Source organism: Rhopalosiphum maidis, chromosome 3 (genome assembly GCF_003676215.2).
Source record: "Rhopalosiphum maidis isolate BTI-1 chromosome 3, ASM367621v3, whole genome shotgun sequence".
Classification (NCBI taxonomy): domain Eukaryota; kingdom Metazoa; phylum Arthropoda; class Insecta; order Hemiptera; family Aphididae; genus Rhopalosiphum; species Rhopalosiphum maidis.
Window position 1 is genome coordinate 20641440 of NC_040879.1, and position 23264 is coordinate 20664703.

The following is a 23264-nucleotide window of genomic DNA, read 5'->3' on the forward strand; positions in this document are numbered from 1 at the left end:
TTTAACATAATATAATATTTATAAATATCCGTAATCAATATATTTTAATCTTATAACCGATGGATGATTATATTTATATTTAAGACATTAAGTACTATTAATACATTATTAGGTACTTTAATAAATAGATTTTAATATACACATTTTTTTTTTACAAATTTAGACGTCTTAAAGTCTTAAATATTTTGAACAACATTTTATTATTTTTTGTATATGTAACAGAAATGTGGCTTTTATTCTACCTATTGTTAGTAGGCAACTTTTTGTTGTATGATACTGCTCATTATTGTATTGTTTGGCGAGAAATAAAATAGAAATGTACTTAATAGCAAATTAAATAATAATTAACAAAAGATAGATAAATTAGGTCACCATGAATAAAATATTGTTACACTCGTGTATAAAATGGATTTTTTTTTCTATATTTCAAAGTATTTATGTGACACGCATTTATTTTTTAATTAATTAATTAACTGAATTAAGACATGTACACACGTAATACAATATATTTAAATTCTTAAGAACAATATTACAGGTTTATTTCCATACAACAAATAAAAAGTACTCTGTTTTTCAATAAAACAAAATTGAAAGAATGTGAAATAAATATGTGATTACATATTACTATAATATATTATCGTATTACTCAGATATGTAAATAAGATAATTAAAATATTTTTTAAATGGTATGGAAAATAAATTACTCGTATCCTTACCAAAAATCATATATAAAAGAATCATCCTGCTGTATTGTAGGATTTCGGACTTAACTCATTATTGAACATATATCACTGTAATGGATTGGTACTGTGTTAAAATAGAATTTGATAAATCGTTGTATATTAAAAACAATTCTGAGGTAAAACAGAATATTTTATTTATATTACTAAAAGTAATTTGTTTTTCAATTAACAATACGTGATGTGTTGATCTTATTTTTGACAAAAACATTGCATAAATTATTTTATTTAATTATATAAATATTATATTTATATCCTTATAAGTCAATTTTAAGTATCTTAAAACGGCGTCAAGAGGCCTTATAAAATGTATAGCTCAAAGTTAATCTAAATATTTTAAAAATTATATTACATGATAACATACATAATATGTAACAAATGTCAATTCCTAAAGTTAATTAATATATTTAATACAATATAATATAATAACATAATAATAATATAATTAATTTAAAAATTGCAATATAATAACTAAAATCGTAAGAGGAAAAATGTTATACTTTTATAATTTTAGTTATTTTTGAAATAAATATCCAATTTTATCCAATTTGAAATTTCAAATAACTATGAAAAAATTGTGCAAAAGTTTTTTTGATAAATGTTAAGTTATTAACAAAACTTGAATGAAACTTTGTACTAAAATTTCAAGCTTTTTTGACATAAATGAAATTATAATTACAATAATTAATAGGTTTAACTACCTATGGAGAATTTATTATTTTACGTTTTGATATGTGAGTTTGTTAAAATGTTAATAGATTTATGCTACAATAACTGTTTTCTTGTGGTTATAGTAAATTCTTACTATAAAATATAATAAGAATAAGAATAACTTGTGAGAAATTCGGGTTATAAACATACCTTTACAGTAGTATATAATTGTATGGATTTATTTTTTGAAAACAATTTTCTAACATTAGATTAAAAAAAAGTAATAATAAAATAATTGGGAATCCGTTTATTATAACTGTAACACACAGTGGAACTGAATATAATGCATACCTAGTTATAATTGTCAGTTACCAGTTGTGTAGTTGACCATACACTATATATATATATACATTGAAGTATCCACTATTGAGAACGGGTATAACCTATATTTATTTAGAACTACACTATATGTTTGTTTACAAAAATCTTCAACAAATAAGTCCACTGTGGTGGAAAATAAAGCAAGATGGAACTTTAAATCATTCTTTAAATTTGAAGCCCGATCAAGTTTAAAAATATTTTAACAATAATACAATATCCAATAACATACGAACACATTTTTTAGAAAATTATCAAAGTTTCGTTCTAAATTCATTGAATTGACGTTGGAAAACTTTACTTAAAGTGTATGCTATCATATTTTTAGTTTGTTTTGAAATTCTTGTTATATTTTTCCAATTTCTTTACGACAGCATCGATATTCTCTGACACTTTTCGTATCAATCTTGACCAAAAATGTTTTAACAGCGTAGAAGAGGAGCCAATAAGTGTTTTAAAAAGCCGGAATCGTATATGTAGGTATAATATATGTCTGTATATTTGTTTATATATTAAATGATTAAATACTTACTAATTATAAATGTATAACTTAAATTTCATCGCTAAGACATATATTTCTTTTAATTCTCACCTTGAAAAACGTTTCGATTTCCTCACATCATCCATTACAACGGTTAACGGTTGTATGTGGGTATTGAGATCAATTTAGATATATCTGCATATATAGGTGTTGCCCTAAAAGTTTCCTTTGCACTAACATCCCATGGCCAAAACTTTCATATTTTTATTTTCATTATTTTTGTATATATATATACGAATTTATAACGGCCAGTTGTTGTTTTATAGCCTCTAACACGGTTCATTCGTGTGTGCATAATTGATTTATTCTTTTCCTATGTCTGAGGCGCGTACACAACAGTACACACGTAGTAATAGAAGCGCAACAAATATGTATGTATATACGTGTATATACATTTATGTTTTATACATAGGTACATTTATATATAATGGTGTGTCAGTATGTGTGCGTGTACCTATTCATATTATCCCTTTTTTCTCTTCTCTCCGTCCACCTTACATCTTAGCATCTCCGCCGTTATATTATACCATATTTTTTTTTTCTCTCCCTTGGTCTTTATATCTCCCTCGGTTTCCGCTGTGCACGACGCTACTGCAACTGACTACTACATCTATCGACAGTTATGGGTTTTTGGTATTTCTCGTTATTGTTACACCCGCGTCCACCCTTATAATTTATTTCCGGTCGAGGTCACCGGTTTTAATATCGAAAAACTTCCCCGCCGATACACGTGAGTTCTCTGACGATTCTTGTCATATGGAGGAACTCGTAAAGGTGGATTGTTCACTTGAACAACAACCACAATAACAACAACGAAAGGGCCGGGTTGAGATACTTCAACATGAGAGTCGAGAGTCGTATTTGCTAAAAATTGAATTATTATTATTATTATTATGTTACACTATTGTCCGTCACCCTCAAGCCCTTCAGATAATGGATTATTTTAATTTACAAAATAACCGTCGTTTATAAAATTGCAATAGTAACATATCAATGCTCATTTGAAACCAATACAACACAATACACATAACATTTTTATAAGTGCAATACAATCTATTTTATTATTATCTCCCAAATCGTTAATATAATAAAATATAATGCTAGACAAATAGATATTTTATACTTCGTGTTGTTCATGAATTTTGTTTAAAATTTCTCAATTTAAAAATAAATATACTATTATAATCTAGGTGCAATATTTGTTTGAATGTAGAATACTGAGTAAGAATTTAATCATAACAATATATTTATCAAACATATTATATTATGTACACGCGTGTACCTAATACAATTACAGTGAATTTTAATGTTGAAAAACACATACATTTTATCCAATTAGCCACTTGGAACTAAATATTGGTTATTTGAAACACTAGAAAGTATATAAACGCATAATTCCTTCATAAATGTTTATGAGTCGGGTGCGAAATAAAAGTTTCAATAGTCTTTATTAATGAACGAATTGTGGAAGCTGTAACTGTTATATGCATATCATTATTATTCTTGTTGTTATTGTTGTTAGTCCTAATCATTCCAACGAAAAATATAAAATATTTTCACAATATTAAATTGACGAATTTTTTCAAAAATAATAGCATAACAATAACGAAACCAACTACAAAATAAGTACGTTTGCCCAATATCTCGGTTTTCATTGTTCCCCAAAGACTCATACGTCGCATCTTCGTCACACATTATGACTATAGTGGTCGCTCTTGTAATGATTTGGACGAATACCAATACCATGCCTTGTTTGGCTTGTTCGACGCATTTTAAATCGATTCACCTAAGACATATTGTCTCTACTGGAGTGGCAATGACAACTGTGTATTTACACGATTTAAACATCAAAATTATTTTCTCTCGAAAATATTACTGAACTAAAAATATCTATTATGCAGAAAACGCTGTTCAATTATGCAAATACCATAAAGTGTTTTATAAACTAAAAATATAATCTTTTTATGATAAAATTCTTGTAAAAAGATTACATTAAAGTCACCTTCTACTCGTATACCGACATGATGAAATCGCTTTTCTTGACGAAACAACCATCACCTTTCATTCAGGTTATATTACAATACTCAAAATATCAGTTGTCAGTTGATAATGTTGGTCGTTATAGTATAATGTATAATATTTTAAATTACTAATAATACTTAAAATCTAAGAACTTAATTAAAACTTTCATGACACATTCAAATATTTTTTTTTATTATGAATATTAAAATTGACTAAGTAATGTATAATAGGCAATCTCTTATTCGTTTTCATAATTTGTATATAACCGTTGACAATACATATAACATCTATTTTTATTATAATATACATAAATACTACATATTTTTATTTTTATTTTAAGATATCATTAAGTAACATAAAAATTTGAATTCACATTATGTTTGGGTCCAAATTGTTATTAGTGTAATCATCCAAAATTTATTATCTGCGTGAGAATAAAATCGTTAAATTCGATTTCGAGTGAGCTACTAACTCAATACTCAATAATACTACATTGATTTTGTTGTATTATTTTTTTTTTATGTTTTTACTATAGTAAAACTATGGTTACACATTGACTCGCAATTTGAGAACACCAACACCTGCGATTACCGTTCAAATCAATGGTCGATTTATAAAAAAAAACTTAATATTATTATTCATAGTAGTACTCACATTTTAGAAAGATTTGCAGCTTATTAAATGACTTATTTGTGGATTAAGACATTATGATGCCTATGGTACCGAACTACAAACTCTTGTATGACACTGGACGTACAACAAATAGTATAAATTCACAATTTGTATATAAACTTTTCCTAATACATTTAAGTAACAATATTACTACTGATCATAGAATGGACTTTATAAATAAATTACATTTACATATAAAGTAATAAGTATAGTTTCTACTATGCCACACAGTGTGTTCTACGTAAATATTATATATAAATATACAACTTAAAATTTAAGTAATTAATAATTGATATTTTAATCTAAGAATACACTGTGCCGAGTTTATAACTACATATATTAACTGAACGTAAAGCACGTATCACGATTTTTTAATTAAATAATCGACCTGTATTATAGACATAATATTGCATAAATCCCACTCACAATCAATTTTTAAATGTGACCAGATTAAAATCTTGTGGCCGGAACATAATACCTAGTATCTATTTCCGTACTTTTATTAAATTTATATTTTAGATTCTGAACAGAATGAATAGTGTATTTATACACGGAACGCCCAATTGAAATTTAAATGATTTTAAATTTTCAACTAGCTGGTATATAGTAAAAACGTAAGCTCTGGGTATCGCAAAACGTTTAATCGTGTACGCTTAAATTACAAAATATTGTTTTGTTCAGAGTTCATTAATTTAAAAATATACGTTTAACTTTTTAAATTAAAATATAATTTTACAATAAATTTACTTTTGCCGTGTTAAATAAATGCGATGATTTTAAATTATATATGTTGTACAACAACAATAATAACATATTTTAACATCTTCTATACTTGAGGAAAAAACTACGTATACCCATTAAGTTAATACTTTGTTATTTTACTCAAATCGATAAGATTATATGTTAGAGGCACAGCAACTACTAAATTATTATGATTAAATTTAAAAGTAAGCTATAGAAATGTATAAAAAAAAAAAGAACAAAAAGAAGCTATATTTTCATGTAAGCAATTTTTCTCCAGACTGTGTACTAGAAATATACGTAAATGATAAGGTATATTATAGTAAACACGGTAATATCTTTGAAAATACAAGAAATTAAATATGCTATTAGAAATAAATATTATATTATTAAATCATAGAATAATCTTTTCATTATTGTCTAACTATTAGAAATTCATGATTCATATCCATATAATTTTAAAATTACTAGCACTAGAATACTACAAAATATATAAATATAATTACTTTTTGCTTTTAATAACAATTTAAATGCATATTTTTGGGTTGGTTTCAGACACAAAAATATATTACATTAAAATATTTACAATCACAGTGAATTTTCGTAAAATGTAGCTTCTTTACAAGAAGTGCAGACATGAGCTGTACAAAAAATATGTGCAATAAACTATTCAATGCTCACTATACAAACTAAGGATGTTTTCATTACGCCTTTTAGTGGAAATATACATCTTCATTTACTTGTTATTAACATAATGGTTCAAAATGCAAAACATTGAAGATTGAACTAGGTACTAAACATTAGAACGTCATTAAAATCATTACCTTTCCAAGAAAATAAATATGATTGAATTTATTTTGTACAATGTGCGTATACAACACAAATCGTTTTAAGATTATCCATTAAGATTGCTCTTGCTTGACATTAATATCAAGGAAGAAATAATTATCAAAGAATAAATCTCATTTAATATTGTGACATTTAAATACTTATTTAAATATTTAATACCGGCTCTAAAAAATATATAATTTAATACACTTTTCATGCCATATGCATGGTATGAACAATATTATGCTAATACAAAATGAAAAAAAAAAATATTTGTACGCAATAAAAGTTTCTGCATCAAGAAATTGTGAAAATGTCAATGAAGTGTATAAGTGTATAAAAATATATAATTTAAATGAAAAAAAGGTCATGTTGCGTGGATATGGATTGGCTAATCGTAAATATTATGAGACAATCTCAAAAACAAATTATTAATTTATAACTTATAAGATTTATTAAGTAATACTTATACTTACATACAACAAACAATTATGGATAATATATTTTTATTATAAAGTATTTAGTAATCCTAAAGGTTTAATCTTATCAAGATGTTCGACAGTTAGAGATTGTAATATATTTTAAAACCATACTGCAATACATAATTTAATTTCGTGAAATATAAAATTCACAATAATTGATGTTATTAGAAATATTGTAACATATTATTGTATATACTTAAAATCTAATATATTTGACGTCATATAATGTGTTTTAAGCAATCTAAAGAAATAAGTGAACAAAAATAAAAAATAATCTCCAGTTCATATATTTTTTTCTAAAGCTACTTTTTAGTAGCTACTTCATACATCTAATCAGTATATATATTTAATTTAATTTTTTTTAGTTCCACCAAGGATCACTGGTATAACATCAAATGGAAAAGTGAGCGCAAAAAAAGGGTCAGATGTGACTCTTCAATGCAATTCAACAGGAAACCCACCACCAACCATAACATGGTCACGTAAAGTAAGTTTTTTCATATATTGTTATAAAAAGCAATCTATTATTAATACATTGTATTATTATTGTAAGTTATGATTGATTTATCAAAGAATTACAATTGTTCAATCAATGCATTTATAATTTCGTTTTCTGTATGAATAACTTCTGAAAATGTATATAATTATTAAGAATTTAATGAAAATTTAGTTACTGAACTAAATTAAAATATGTAGTAGGTAGATTGTAAATTTTGCAATTTTAATTTTAAACGATGTTAAAATTAATAACCATAAAATTGAAAAATAACATTTTACACAAAAATACTTGCATATTAACAGGAAATGATGAATTTTCAAATTCGAGTAAATATTAAATTACAATAAGTTTTCCACGGTAGAGTGGAAAACATAATAGTCTTCAAATGTATCATACATAATATTATAGATATGTGATATCATAGAAAATATTATATTTACATTTAAATTTTCAACTACCATGTTATGAATTTTACCATTTAATTTTTTACGGATAATATTCTTTAGATTAAATCGAATAATAAATATACAACATATATTTTAATATTCACTGCTTCAATATATCTGTACACATGTTTAATATTTTCTGTGCGTGTTTAAAAAAGATTCTGTATTTACAGAGTAATTTTTTAGATTAAGTATATATTTAATGGAAAACTCTATGCCTGCAGAAAGATGGTTTAATGTAATTAACAAATATTTATGGATTTAAAAATTATTTTGTTCTTAAATAAAAATCGTGCTTTAATTAATATCATCTTCGAAGTAAAAGTTAACAATAGGCAGTCGTTGAAATAAAATATGAGGATAAAAATGTCAATATTATTATTTCATTGGCGTAAAAAAAAAAAAAAAAAATAGAATAGTCGTATTAAATATATTCTTGTATACATTTTTATTGACATTGATAATGCATTTTAAAGAATTTATCATATTATAACGAACAAAGAATATAAATTATTAGATAATGTCAATTCTTCAAAATAGACAATAGTTTACAAAGAAAAATGAACATAACTGAAATGACCCGCAACGAAAATAATAAATTATTACAATAAGTCATATAACTATACGCGATAATAACAATAAGGAAGAGAGAAAGAAATCCATGCTGAGATAAAACAAATCCAGCTAGATATAGAATTATTACAAGATACATAAATAATTGGGTCAGGATGGTGTTAATGAGGTGTCCCGAGATAAATGGAATTTATAGTAATAATGCCGTAGGTAGTAATAACAATGAAAATGCAACTACGGCCCAAAGGCAAAATGGCTGTTATGTTTGATGACAATAGGAAATATTGAAGTATTAACTGAACACAATTTCAACTCAACTCAATTCCATTTAACGGCACTATCAAAATTAGAATTTTGACGATACTCCTAACAGTCATCATATACGCCATTAAAATACGAATAACGTTTAATAGTCATAAGTTTTAATACCGCCCTTTAACATGTTCATATTATATTGGTATATATTAAAATGCTTGGTAGAAATCAACGACTCGATAATACGAGTATTCAACTGAATATTTTAGTTTTGAATGTACACGAAATACAAAAGTTTCAGGTATCGAAATGATAACAGTTAAAATTATTGACAATAAAGCCTATCAATTATAAAAAAAAATATTCATAATATTATTATAAATATTATCCAATCAATTTTTTTAATAAAACAAATATATTTTTCAGTGTTTATATAATTATAAATATTTATCATTTATCAATTTATAATTAATTCAGGACATTCGCATGTTTTTTTTTAAAAAAAAAACCCGAAACCATAAATATTAATTCAGAATCTAAATCAAAAGAAACCTATAAAACCGCTATATAGTACTCTGAACTAAAATACATATTATAATGTATAAAAATGCATAGTTTTTTTAAAAACTAATTCAATTATTAGTTGATTGTCACAGTCCACTTAAATTATAGAAGCCAATCGAAAGTTGATGTCATCCCGATTACTAACTCACTGGTCAGTGAACTTAAACTCAAAACAATTTATGTTATTATTATGCCTATTGTTTTTCCTCGTACATGCTCTTATTTATACTACACTTTATTCCTGTATCCGCTTTCTACAAAAACTTTAAATGTATGTTATATTTTCTTATAGCTATTTGAATACTGAATAGAAAAAAAGTATTTTAACTTTTAAAATATTTACATAAATTAACACTGTAAATTGGTACTTCCAATTTTTAAGAAAAGCGAGAACAAACATTCGTTTTTTTTTTTAGTTTGACTAAACCAAAAATGCTATGAAATAAACATTTATAATAATTCAAGACATTATAATATTACTAATTACATGGCACATTTTTAATTTTTATAGTTAATGCCTTTAAAAGTTTTTTCTTTTTTTTAAGTATTTAAGTTCAGATTTTGACTATAGGTATAGAATAATTAAACAAAAAACAATTTTTTAAGTTATTTTGTTATAATTCAAAAAATATGTATATCTTATAATTCAGAAAGTAAAAATATCTTAGGGACTAATTTTAGTTATCATAAAATATTCATACCAGAATTTTTTAGACGTGATGTGGTTTTCAAAATATATTTTTGGCTCTTTTTTATCGATTTGAAATGACATTTAAAATTTAAAAAATTTTTATTTTTATCATAAAGTACCTAATTAATAAAATATTTTAATAATTAAAGTTTTTTACCATATTATAAGTTTTACTTATCGAAATCACTATAATAATAAACATAATTAGTCTATTCTTAGAAGTAGAGACATAGAGTCTGATCTAGTGTCCATTTTCTTGACTCGAAATCATAATATATTTACGCACAAAGATTCATCTTTGAGTTAAAATTTAACACATCAGTAATTAAAGTAACCTACTACTCAATATAACAATAGATACACTCTAAATCTACAACACAGCAGAAGCGAGTTTTCGATATTTCTGTCATAAATTAAATCATCTGCAATGATAGTTGATAGTACACTTAATAGATAGTAATTTAGTTCCGTACTATTCTTAAATCAAAAATAAATATATTACATTGTTCAAAAACTAAATATTTTATGTTTCCGGTAGAAGTTTCTACCAATACCAATTTTCAACCGTCCGGGTGAAAACATTAAATTGAATAGTTTAAAACAATGTTTAGTTGTAGCGTACAATATATTAACGCGACCCTAAAGAATGAAGATATATGCTGATTTGATGTAGTTGTAACGTCAGAATAACGCCGAGTTAATGAAACGCAAAAACCCGCATCATGATATAATTTTTAGTTTTTTTTTTTAATCACAAGCTGTCAAGTCTTTTAAAAATATTTTAGCATGTCATATAAAATATAGTTTAGCCGAGTAAAATTCAAATAGGTTGAAAAAAGAAATTTTTACATTTAATATCATTATTACTATACATATATACGGAGTAATAATTTAAAATAAAACATTCGTTATTTCAGAAAACACGAATATTTAAAAAAAATTATATATTAAATAATTTTAAGTCGTTAAAAACAACATTTTTAGAAAAAAAAATTATATTTTATCGTTATGATTATTTAAGTTTTTACTTTTTTTGAATAACAGCTTACCATTTTTAATTTGGTTTCTAAAGCAGAATATTATCCGATAATAATTTTATCTATCGAAATCAAATTTCGATTAATTGGTTTATTTAGTTATAAGTGCATAAAGTTTAGATGAGTGGGATAATGGATCAACATTTTTGGCGGTACTCTTATACTCCTGCTCCATTCCACTCCTCAATTATAATATAAACTTATAACTCGTAAGCTACTTTCTCATCCAATATTCGATTTTTATCATTTTATTGAAGTACTCTAAAGAATATTCTGCTTTGGAATAAATAAAAAGTAATTAAAAATATATTTTATCAAAAAAATTAAATCATTTAAAAAATAATGATAAAAATTTCATTATTTTTAACATCTTAAAATTATGTAACAAAAATAGATTTAAAAAAGGTGGGCAAGTGGATATCGCTTTGCTGTATAGTAGAGATGGAGAATAGGTTAATATACCGGATGTGTTAAATTTGAATGCAATTACATGCATTATTGTATTCAAAAAACGATTCTGAACGGAGATGATTTGTCAGTCTAGGATAATTAGTAGGATATATTATATTATTACCTATATTTAAATATTGTGATATATTGTTATTTTACTAGACTTCGTAAAAAATAAAATTCATAAAATTTTTTCTATATTGACGCTGGCATTTTTTTTTACAGTTACTTGAAGGAAAACTTATGGATAACCTTGTATTAAGTTTTTTTAACTAAAGGTATAAATCACAAATATTCTATGAATTTTCAACTCCAAAATGTCTTGCAAATTTTTGCAATTTTGATATATTTCATAAATAATTGAACTTTAAATGCTTATAAACAACAATTATGACTAACGGTTTTTGATTTTTTTCTTTAATATGATAAGTACAACTTATAATAAATCTTGTATTAAATTTTAAAGACTTTTTGGAAAGCCAATTTTTTTATAGTCATTCCAAAAATAAAAACTTAGAAAAATCGAAAATTTCTATTGTCTATAAATAGCTTTAAAAAGGTCAAAATATTTTGAATATTTAATCGTAAATAGATAACGCTAGTATAAACAATTGGTAAAATTTTCAAGTATTTAGAATGATTCGTTTTTAAGTTACAGCAAAATCAAGAAATCGATTTTGTCGAAAACTGATTATGCATGAAAATTTCCGTTTTTTGTTATTTTTTTAGGGTTTTTCCTGACGCTTTTGAAAACTCCTGGAAAATTTTTACTTTTGACCTCCAAAAGTATCAACTAGATGAATTTTCCTTTTCAAAGAAGGGTTGAATTAAAAAATCAAAGCATTATTTCTACTCCAAAACGTGATAACAGATACAAAAATTAAATAAAAAAAAAAAACATACATCATTGTAAAATAAATACATTCCTTACTCCGTTCAGGATCTAAAATTAGAAGATTTTGAAATAATTAGTACTTTGCTTCAAATGAATCACTGTGGTAAATAATTGTTCTATTGTGTTTTTGTCATATTTTAAATTGTGGCAATTATATGCCACTGAAGGTATAGACAATGGATATTATTTTGTACATATAGGTAAAGCCAATACAAAAACAGTTATCGTTAAACAGATTATGCCCTCTCCCTTCATACTTTAATTAACTTCGATTGACTGTTTGAAATATGGAAAAGCCTTTGTTACATAATTCAAATGTGAAATAAATTAAATGTATAATCCATGATTCGTAATTATTGATACTATAAATAAACGAAATTCTAACATCAAACGCATTTACGAAATTTGAAAACTATTGTAGATTTCCGCTCTATTTTGTTTTAATTCCAGTAGACAGTAGTAACAATTCGAGAGAAACCATAATTACACTTTCTAGCTTTTTTAATCATTATTTATCGATAGAAACAAAATAAAAAAAAAATAAAAAAATGAAAATTTCTATTGTCTATAAATAGCTTAAAATGAGTTAAAATATTTTGAAAATTATCCCATACATAAAAAATTAAGTTAAAAAATAATTGATCAAATATTTACTAATAATATTAGACTTTAAACAAAAAAAAAATAACAAAATGAATTATATCAAAAACAGGTTTTATATAAAAATTGGGTTTCACTTAAATTTATTAATTGACCGATTCATTTTTTTTCAGAAGTGCATATTTGATGATTTTTTTTTGTTTAGTGTATAAGTGTCTTTTATGTTATTCCTTTATGTCTCATAATGTTCTTTTTTAAATTAATTCCCATGATACGTAGACAAAATTGAAAAATGTAAATAAAAATTCCCGTAGAGGCCCACCTAATGTGGAAAAAGTGAACCGGTAAAAATATTCAGTGTACCTGACCTGAAGCTCTGCGCATGGCGATAACCATAATCATTGGTAGGTGCAGTGTAACGCGGTTTAGAGTCTCGTGGCTCTCTCTGTTACATATATTCGTTCCAAGACATCCACACGCGTAATATATATATATAAATGCATTAAAGAAACGCTCATAAAATTCATCCGTTGCAAAGTGCCTCCAGTGAATACGGTGAACGCGGAGATACGGGTATAATATAATAAATATATATATTATTACCTAGCCGTTTCGCCCGCTACGTACCCGCGCGATGTACGACCGCGGAGAGATGCCTCGTCTCTTCCACCCTCACGTGTCCCGTGACCTCCACACGCTGACGTTCTATTAAATAACGGCTTGCCTGGATATATTACCGTTTGACTTATATTGCCCCTGTAGATCGTGCGCGTACTATACGAGTATGCATTTGGTCGTGTACCTTTTTAACAATATTCCTCGACTGCCCGCCCATGGCCACTACAGACGCCGCCGTCACGAAGATTTAGTTTTCATTTATTTATATTTATTTATTTGCCATCCATATCCGCCGCCCACCACTTCAACCGACTCGTCATCTTTGCTGACCGCCGTCCTGTTACCATCACGTCGACCCACGAACGCCGCCACTCCGGGTTATTCGCGTATTATTGATGGTGTATACATATGCGTATAATCGATTTGGCCATGGAAACGTTTGAACATCAAATTATTGTTCGCAATTCTTCGACACCGGCCATACCCGTGACTGAAGAATGAGAAGAAAAAATAGTACATCATAACATACTACGACTGATTGAGATAATCAGAAAAATCTTATCTCCCTCGGGTACCTTCTATAACAATAACATATTAATCAGCTACAAACCGGGAACGAATCGTTTTGGTGCACTGCAGACCCTCTAATTTATTTTTTATAAAAAATTCTACAACAGATTATATACAAAATTAATCAGGTGGCATTTTAGGGTCTGCCGGTCACGTAATTCTGTAAAAAATATTAATTTTTTTTTAGTAAATCTTTAATTGTTTATAACAGAAACTATCAGTACATAATTTCATAGTGGAAATACAAATACGCGTAACTAAATACATAATAGATAAATAACCTTAATTTTGGTTTTGTATCGCTCCTTACTTAAAATGAATATTGGATAATATTATACTTATTTATATTTTGTCCTTTTTATATAATTATTATTATATTATTGACAATGTACATACATCATATATATGTAAAAATAGTCTGGAATTGGATCGTATTACCGTAAAATAAAAATATCATTATAAATACTAAAAGCAGAGCTTTTTAATTTAAATACACATTAAATATTCTGAATATTTATAACATATATTATGTATAGTAAGAATAAAATACATACATCTTATAGACTTAATCACAATAGTCACTAGTATCTTTGCTTTTAAACGATTTAAAAATTATAAGGGGTAATTTATTAAGCATGATCACCCCCGTTTTTCATTTAATAATGAACTTATTCTAATTCTGAGTTTTTTTTTTTTTTTATATATTTTTTAAAATATACTTAAAGATCATATTTTCAAATCACTGAGATATCGTACTATTCAGTTTTCTGGACCCTGATAAGTGATAATACAAATTTTCGTTTTTTAAATTAGATCTATATCATCCTATAAAAAATAAAGATAAGAAACAATGAAATCGAACATCGAATAAATGTATAGATACCTGATAATATTGAACTATAATCGAATATATTTTACTACGTACATATCAATAACATAACATCTAAAAAATAACGGTTATATTTTGCGGAGATATAAAAAATCTATGAAAGTCTAAGAATAACATTTTGACTGAGAATCATAATATCAATATAATCGTGTATTTATACATATATTATGCATGTATCGTAAAAATAATGTTCCCATAGAATAATTCACAGTCATAATATTACTATATGAATCTATAGGGTTTTAAAAAATACAGTTTGTATCTTAAATGGCAAAAGTGTGTTTATCATAAAGTTGTTAAAAAATAATTTGAGCAATTTTGAATTTTCATTCGTCTATCACAATATAGGTCACAGCGCACAGTAACCATAATTTAAAATGTGTTTATGAAGCTTTTATGTTAAATTAAAATCTTTACTATTTTTCTTATTATTCTTATTATTCTCCTAAAGCATTTGAAGTAGTCAAAGTCCACGAGCTTAAGTATTTTTTCATGTATGATAAACGTGTCAAAAGCACCTTTTAGTAGAACTGGCAGAGACGATTTTTTTAAATTATTTTCCCTCACGCAAATTGACCCATACGTATACATATTATTATTGTGTGTATACCATTATTGCCGTTAGTATTACAACAAAGAAACAAAGTGAAGTTACACGTACTGTATGCAACACGACATTGAAAGATATGTTTTTGTATAAAACGGAAAGGTGTGTTTTAGCCTCTTTTATCTATACTTTTCAGATGATATTATCTTGCACCATTCTAACTGTTGAATGGGATCCCGAGGTATATTATACGAACAATTCCAAATTCTCAAAGTGTTTTCGTGGAATGCGTTAATAACTATTAATATTTTACTTTGGCAAAAATAACCGAATCAGAAAAAAATAATTATTATTATTAAATATTATAAATATTGGTAGTATTAACAAGTATTTATTATTCGAAAATAAATCATTATGAGTTTATATGTTGTTATACGATTTTCGCACTTCAGTCCGAGATGTTATTGTGTAAAATAGGTACTTAAAAAATTACGCCAATTAAATTATGTAAGTAAATGTGTTGCGTGTATACGTGTTATCATGACTGAATCGGACAAAAATAAAGTTATTCTATGATTAACTGATGGTTAAATTTAAAAATATTAAATCATTTTAATTAATAAAAAAATAATTACATAATAACATCTTTAAAAAATGATAAATATAATGTATACTTAATACACAGCATTTATCGAATTTGTCTTTAATATTTGTTTTATTTTATCATAATAGATATATTATATCTAATCGACATTGTATATGTTATCGATATAATATTTGTACATCTATAGACATTTTAGACGATGTGCCTAATAATATAAATTTGTAACACAATAATATCGTGTACGGTATTTTGTTGCTCAATTATCATTACACTTAACACCTTATTGTATAGTTAATAGTTATATAGCCATGTAAAATATTTTTTTTTTCCAAAACTAAAATAAATTCATCTAATGTCTATAATATCGATTTAATTTGCATGTATATATTATAATAACAGTCCAGATTATATAGGATTGCGTTAACATTGAACGAGCTATTATTGTATCGATGCTTTTCTGGCTCATTTTTTGCAAATGTTTTTGTTCATTTTTATCTGTTCAACGCTATCTCTGGCATACCTCGACTGCTAATTCATTGACGAATTGTATGTTTAATCGATGGAGTCGGACCTGTAATGCTATCAACTTGCAACCGCGTCTTTGGGTGGTAAATATTACTAATAAAAACTTTCAAAACTGTTAACTTTCTTCTATATTTTACATTGTGCCTGTGTATAAATATAAGTATCGAAGTATTTTCTTCTTTTTTTCAAACGACGAATAATGATTATTATTACTATTATTATTCTTATTCTTACAAACGAACACGCTTTACTATGCAAATTAAGCGAGAGCAGCATTTTGGCATATTTATGTTTCGCAAATTACTATACAGTGGCTTGCATCTAACTACCCTTTAAGTGGAGAATTCCATAACTCTAAATATTGATGAAGGGAACTAACTATATTCTTTATTTTAAACACACGGAAATAACATAAACAAAAACATAATTCTATTGCTCATTAAGAGATGTTATTTTTAATCGCAAATGGCGTGATTTATATATATATATATATATATAATGTAATTCGTCGCATTGCGTGTTTATTATGATATCTGAAATCTTAATGTTAGTCAACTGTTTCCATTATACAGCAGCATCTCGTTACTCTCTGCGTTATTTATGTGCGTGTTCAAAAACTTAAAACGCTGTATACACATAGAATAAACGTGTGTACAACGCATTAAGTATTTCATTTCGCACAAGTTTCCGTCAGCTACATATTATTATTATGAATGATTTACTGGGAACTTTTGATACAATCCAACACCAAGGACATAGGGCTGAAAATTTGACGGAAACCCTGTTTGTCTGCGTGCGCGAGAATGCGAATGCGGAGATAAAAAGATAAAACCTTTTAAAAATGTTTCCACTTATGTATTCCGATGTTGAACTCAATACGAAATACGACACACATAATAAAACCAAAGATATGGTGGCTTTAGAATATCCTTTTTTTTATATATACTGTAAACAGTGTAGGTACACATAATATTAATACACGTCGTTCTATTATATTATAATTCCTATAAATATTCATATACTGTTTGGTTCACGCGCGTGAACAATGTAGGAGGTTATAGGTTTGAACATTTATAATATGTTAAGATTGCGCAACTATCAAAAATCCAAACAGTTTGTTCAGGTGATAACAGTTAATTTATAGGTAGTCGACGCTGCCGTGAACCGTGGACTCGTATTATCGTTTAAAACGTATGAGCGGTTAGGTAGGTGTCTACTGGAAAACAAAATATTAAACTTTCCAAACGTTAAATGTAAAATACGCATGTATTGTTTTATTCTCGGTAATAATAAACGAATTCTCGAATATCATACGAACACCGTATTCGGAATATTAATTTCCAGTGAGTATTTCCCATCGTTTTTGCGTGTACGTTTATGCGTGTGCTGTCTAATACTTATTTTTATATTGCGTGCGTAGCACATAAAACATTCACGTTATATTAATATAGTTATTACATTATTATTATTGTCCATACGCGCAAAACATATTTTATTTACTCCATTAACGAACATTGTAATATTTGATAACTATTATGTCGACCAGCGAACGCGTGATTATATTATATAGTTATTATATTATTATTTACAGCCGTGCTTAATTAAATATCAAAATATGTTTAATTTATTTATTTTATAAGCACGAATGGAATACGACGTAATTAATTATGATACATACTCGTAAAATATCAATTTTCCCATTGTAAATTAAAATGATAATAGGATTTATTTTGTGTACAACGATGGCATTTGTTTTGCCCGTGTTCAAAAACAACAACGACTACGAGTAAAAATAAAATAAACATTGCGTACAAAAATGCATTGTTCCGTTATACTGCTCGAGTGAATAATATCGACTTTAAGGTCGACAATTTTATGATAAATTTATGATGATGATATTATAATCATAATAATTTTATAATCATAATAATTTTATTGATGTTTATTATTGTCTACCGGCCTGATGACAACGTGATAGTATGAATCGCTGATGGGAGGCTCTTAAGGATAAATAGTATAAATAATAGATAGGTGTTATATGATATTGTTTTGCTGTTCAATTTACATGGGTTGATAACAATAACTCAGTTTTAGTATAGACCCTTACCGTGAACCTTGAAACAGTCGGAGTTACTATACGAAAGTAATTATTACGATAAATCAAATTTGGCTTTTGCAATATCGCAAATGAGGTTTTTAAATATTCACTTTGATAGCTATGTAAAAAAAAATATTCGAGTTCAAAAATTAAATTACAAATTGTATTTATATTATAAAGAAAAAAAAGTTGATATAAAACATCTTTGTCTTTCATGAAATAAATAAACCGGGTATAATGTAAATTTCACAAGTTTTTCAATTTCTATTCTTATAAATGAGATGATAATATTATAAAATTGTTTTTAGAGAAACCTCTAAATAACAGCTATATAAGCACTTTTTCATGGAATTATAAACTACCAAAACACAAATGGTCTCGACCATCCTTCACCCAATTTATTTGATAATTTTTATTGTTATATAATTTACTTTACTGTGACTTTATTAGTATTTTTAAATTTTTCATTAACTATAGTTACCTACATACGGTAGATTGAACGGTGAAAACTAATTTTAAATTTCTTTCTTGATACAATTGTGTACTATTAAATTTTAAATGAAAACAAAAATAAAAACTTTTCATACTTTGCTCTCGTAAATATTAATATTATTTTCGATTTTGAGTAAAGCCGAAAATTTATTTGTCTAAAAATTATAAATTTTGTCTGTTTATATTTACACTTTTAAGTGTTTAAAAACTATCAATTCTTCAAGTAGATACCCACTTTTACATCCATTAAAAGTGACATCAATTAAATAGACATTTTAGTAAATACGAATAATTATGAAAATATACGGAGAAATATAATGAAGTAAAGTTTTAAAAGAATACGACAATAGTCAATTTGTTGAAGGTAATTTAGAAAATATTTTTAAGAAATAATGGAATCCCTAGGATGTCGTAACCGTTTTACCACTATAGTAAACAAAGCTCTACACAGAATCATTTTTTAAACGTAATTATTTTTTTATCGTTAATCACACATTCAACAACACATCACAAATGTAACAAACCTGGACTTTTGGACCCCTATATAGTCCTAAATTTTATTTAATTTGTTTGGTTGTTTTTCAGAACAATATGTTGCCAAATGGTGAAAAGACATTTGTCGGAAACTCGTACACAATTGACTCTGTCCGAAGACAAGCGGATGGAGTTTACATCTGCACCGCCTCAAATAATATCGGGACAACCGTGAACGAAGAAATCGATCTAAATATACTATGTAAGTACCATACTACTATAATACAGGTATTATATAAAAATATTAAACAACTTAAATAAACTTATCTGACAGAACACTGGAGCACTATGTATCTATAAAAAAATTCAAGTTATCTAATATTACCCATTACCCATAAAGTATAATCAAATTATTTATGTGGTAGGTATTAGTTAGATATTGCATAAAATATATAATGAGAATATTATAAAACAATTAATATTTTTGAAGGTTTCTAATTATTTTCTGCGAGATCAGAGTTAAGATTTAATAAACAATTATTAGTTTTTAATTTAGGTGATTTTTTAAAAATAAAAATGTCTATGTTACATAATATTATTATTTCGCATAATATTAATTAATAAAAAAACGCATTCAAAATTATTGAAAAATATAATTGTACCTATTTCATTATTATTTTTAAATAAATACTAGTTATTTTAAAAAAAGTACCCATTAAATATTGGTAGAAAAATATTTATGAAACCCGTGAAGAAAGTATTCATCAGAAAGGAAAGCAATAATAAACTAAACGCGAGTTTCATATTTTAATTTAGTTCATTTGAGTATTTGTTCTAAAAAAAGTAGCTTTAAATACTCTACCTACTTACAGTTGTTCACTATAAATAAAAATACTAAAATAAGTAAATACACGATTTATCGAATAAATATTATTTCATTCACTTATACAATTTTTATGTATTATAAATTGGGATTATATTCTAATTTTAATGAAATATATAATTATAATATTTTTTTATTGTAATTATTGAACTAAAATAAACGTCGATTGCATGGAATACAATTAGCTTTACGTACAATGTTGGTTTTTTTTTTTAATCACAATATTATATGATTTGATTTTTCAGGAATTTTATTATATTTTTCACAATAATGATATATTGATATATTATCATAAAATTGAGTACAATGTATCTACGTGTGTTTAATAAATTATCCTATTTAGCCATACGACTAAATGGTTCATACTAGCTATATCTTCTTTCCTCGTGTCTAATCAGTCTTTATTTCACTACTTACTACTGACATACTTTGATACTTACTTAATCAATAAAGCCATTTGTAATTTTAGTAGATACATTTTCAACTAATTTGAATCCGTGCATTATATTGATTCAATGCTTTCCATTTTTGCATTCCATCCCCATAATATATTCCGCCATCCATTTTCTATTCTTTTGACTCAAACCTCGTCATATAATTTGGTAATTAAAATATTTTATTATTAATGACACATAATATCAAATAACATTCGAAATATTGTAATTTTATTTTATAATTATAGTTTCTTAGTATTTTTTTTTTTTTTTTTTTTAATATACTTTTATTCTTATTATTTCCTTAATATTATGAGCTATTTTTTTTTTATTAAAATATATGACATTGTTAAACACATTTCTGATTCAACATTAACAAACGTTCTCGTACCTTTTCGTAGTATTAAAATACTAAATTAATATCACAATATATAGCGAATGAATATTTTACTAGAATAGATGGAAGTGTAAAATATATTTTATTATTAGGTGGCAAGTTTAGGTTTATAAATTATTTAAATGGATCATGTTGAATTTTATATACAATATTATAATCATAGCTATTTCAATTGTAAACAAAATATGTTGTATTATACGCTTATACGCGTGCACATTTTGATCTTACATAATAAATTATCGTTTCCATTAAAAATCCGTACTGAAAAGTTAAGACGTTAGTTTCGTAGTATTCCAAATGAAATATTTTAAATAAAATCATTTATTTTAGGTTTTTGCGCATAGTTGCATAGAAGAATATAATTTCTTCGTGTTCATATAATATTATTATACTTTGTATCCATTTTTCACGTACTCGCGTATCTTGTTGGTACCGTGAAAATATTTTCGGCCTACGCCTTACACCCCTCTATAATAATAGGTGCGTTTAAATTTATTGACATTAGACTCAATAGTAATTCTGTGTCCCGATTCGATTACTTTCTGCGGGTTACAATAGTATTTATTATTATGATGTGGATGGTTACGGAGGAGCGATTATACCGCGCGTGCTATTTTAATAAAATATATTTTGATTCGTAGTGAGATTGCATTGAGTTCACGGTGGAGGCGTATTTATTTATTGTAATTTCTATTGTACTCCTGGAAGGAAACGGGTATTTTCGGCGTACCCCGAACAAGGCAATTAAACTTTTCCATTGTTACCAATATTAATTATACACGTAGGCGGATAATGGAATCATTGGCGTGAGAACACGTCTCGTAACAGAAATGCGACAAGACACGTGCGCCGAGAAAATCCGTCACTAATAAAAATTCATAAGGATTTGGCTGCGGTGAATACGCTTGGCTAGGTGTATACCGCCCGATGAAATATGCAACGAGCACTTGACGTCCGTCCGGATGCCTGCCTAATACGCAACTTTCGCGGTTATCAGATTCGTCGTGGAACGTTACGCTCCTGAAACGTTTGAATAAAAACAAAAAAATAAAAATGACTCATTTTTAACGTCATAACGTTCGCTAAAAACATAAATATTACGTACACATACTGTCATCCTTGTATTATTATTGTACCAAATTTATCAATCTTGTGAAACAATGTTATCTAACGTACCAAAACGAAAACGAAAAAAGAGTTACTAAAAAGGTTCATTATTGGCGTTAGGAAAAACAATTACTTTGAAATTATCAAAATATTATATTTTCTGGTCTTGTTCACGAGTGATTAAAACCATTGCAGTACTCGCATAACGTATCATGTGTATGATATTTCTTATGTTTTACTTTTATTTAGTTTTCACGTATTTTTGATAATATATTTGACTTTAAAGAAAAAGAAAAATGCTTTTATTTTAATCTTTTTTTTTGAAAAATCATTATAACACAATAAAAAGTATCAAAAGATTAAAACAATATTTATTATTTAAACTGTACATATTATAAAAGCCACCCCACCCGCGTATGTAAACCGTCTCGTTAATACTTAAATAAATTGTGACGTGTTCTATTTGTTTCGTTATATTTGACATTTTGTGTGTTAATGCAATATGTATACTTCTCACTCACACACACACACACCACGTAAGTGGACAATGTTCAAACAAAT

The 23264-nt window shown here is 26.2% G+C and overlaps 1 protein-coding gene across 1 annotated transcript in view; it reads left to right on the forward strand.

The window, feature by feature from the left end:
• The window catches only part of LOC113556139 (limbic system-associated membrane protein-like), a 524182-nt gene that overhangs the window by 444757 nt on the left and 56161 nt on the right, over nt 1-23264 (forward strand). The window contains exons 4-5 of the mRNA XM_026960909.1: nt 7421-7542; nt 19994-20144. Of these exons, the coding sequence (XP_026816710.1) occupies nt 7421-7542; nt 19994-20144 (273 nt within the window). The remainder of the gene's footprint in view (nt 1-7420; nt 7543-19993; nt 20145-23264) is intronic.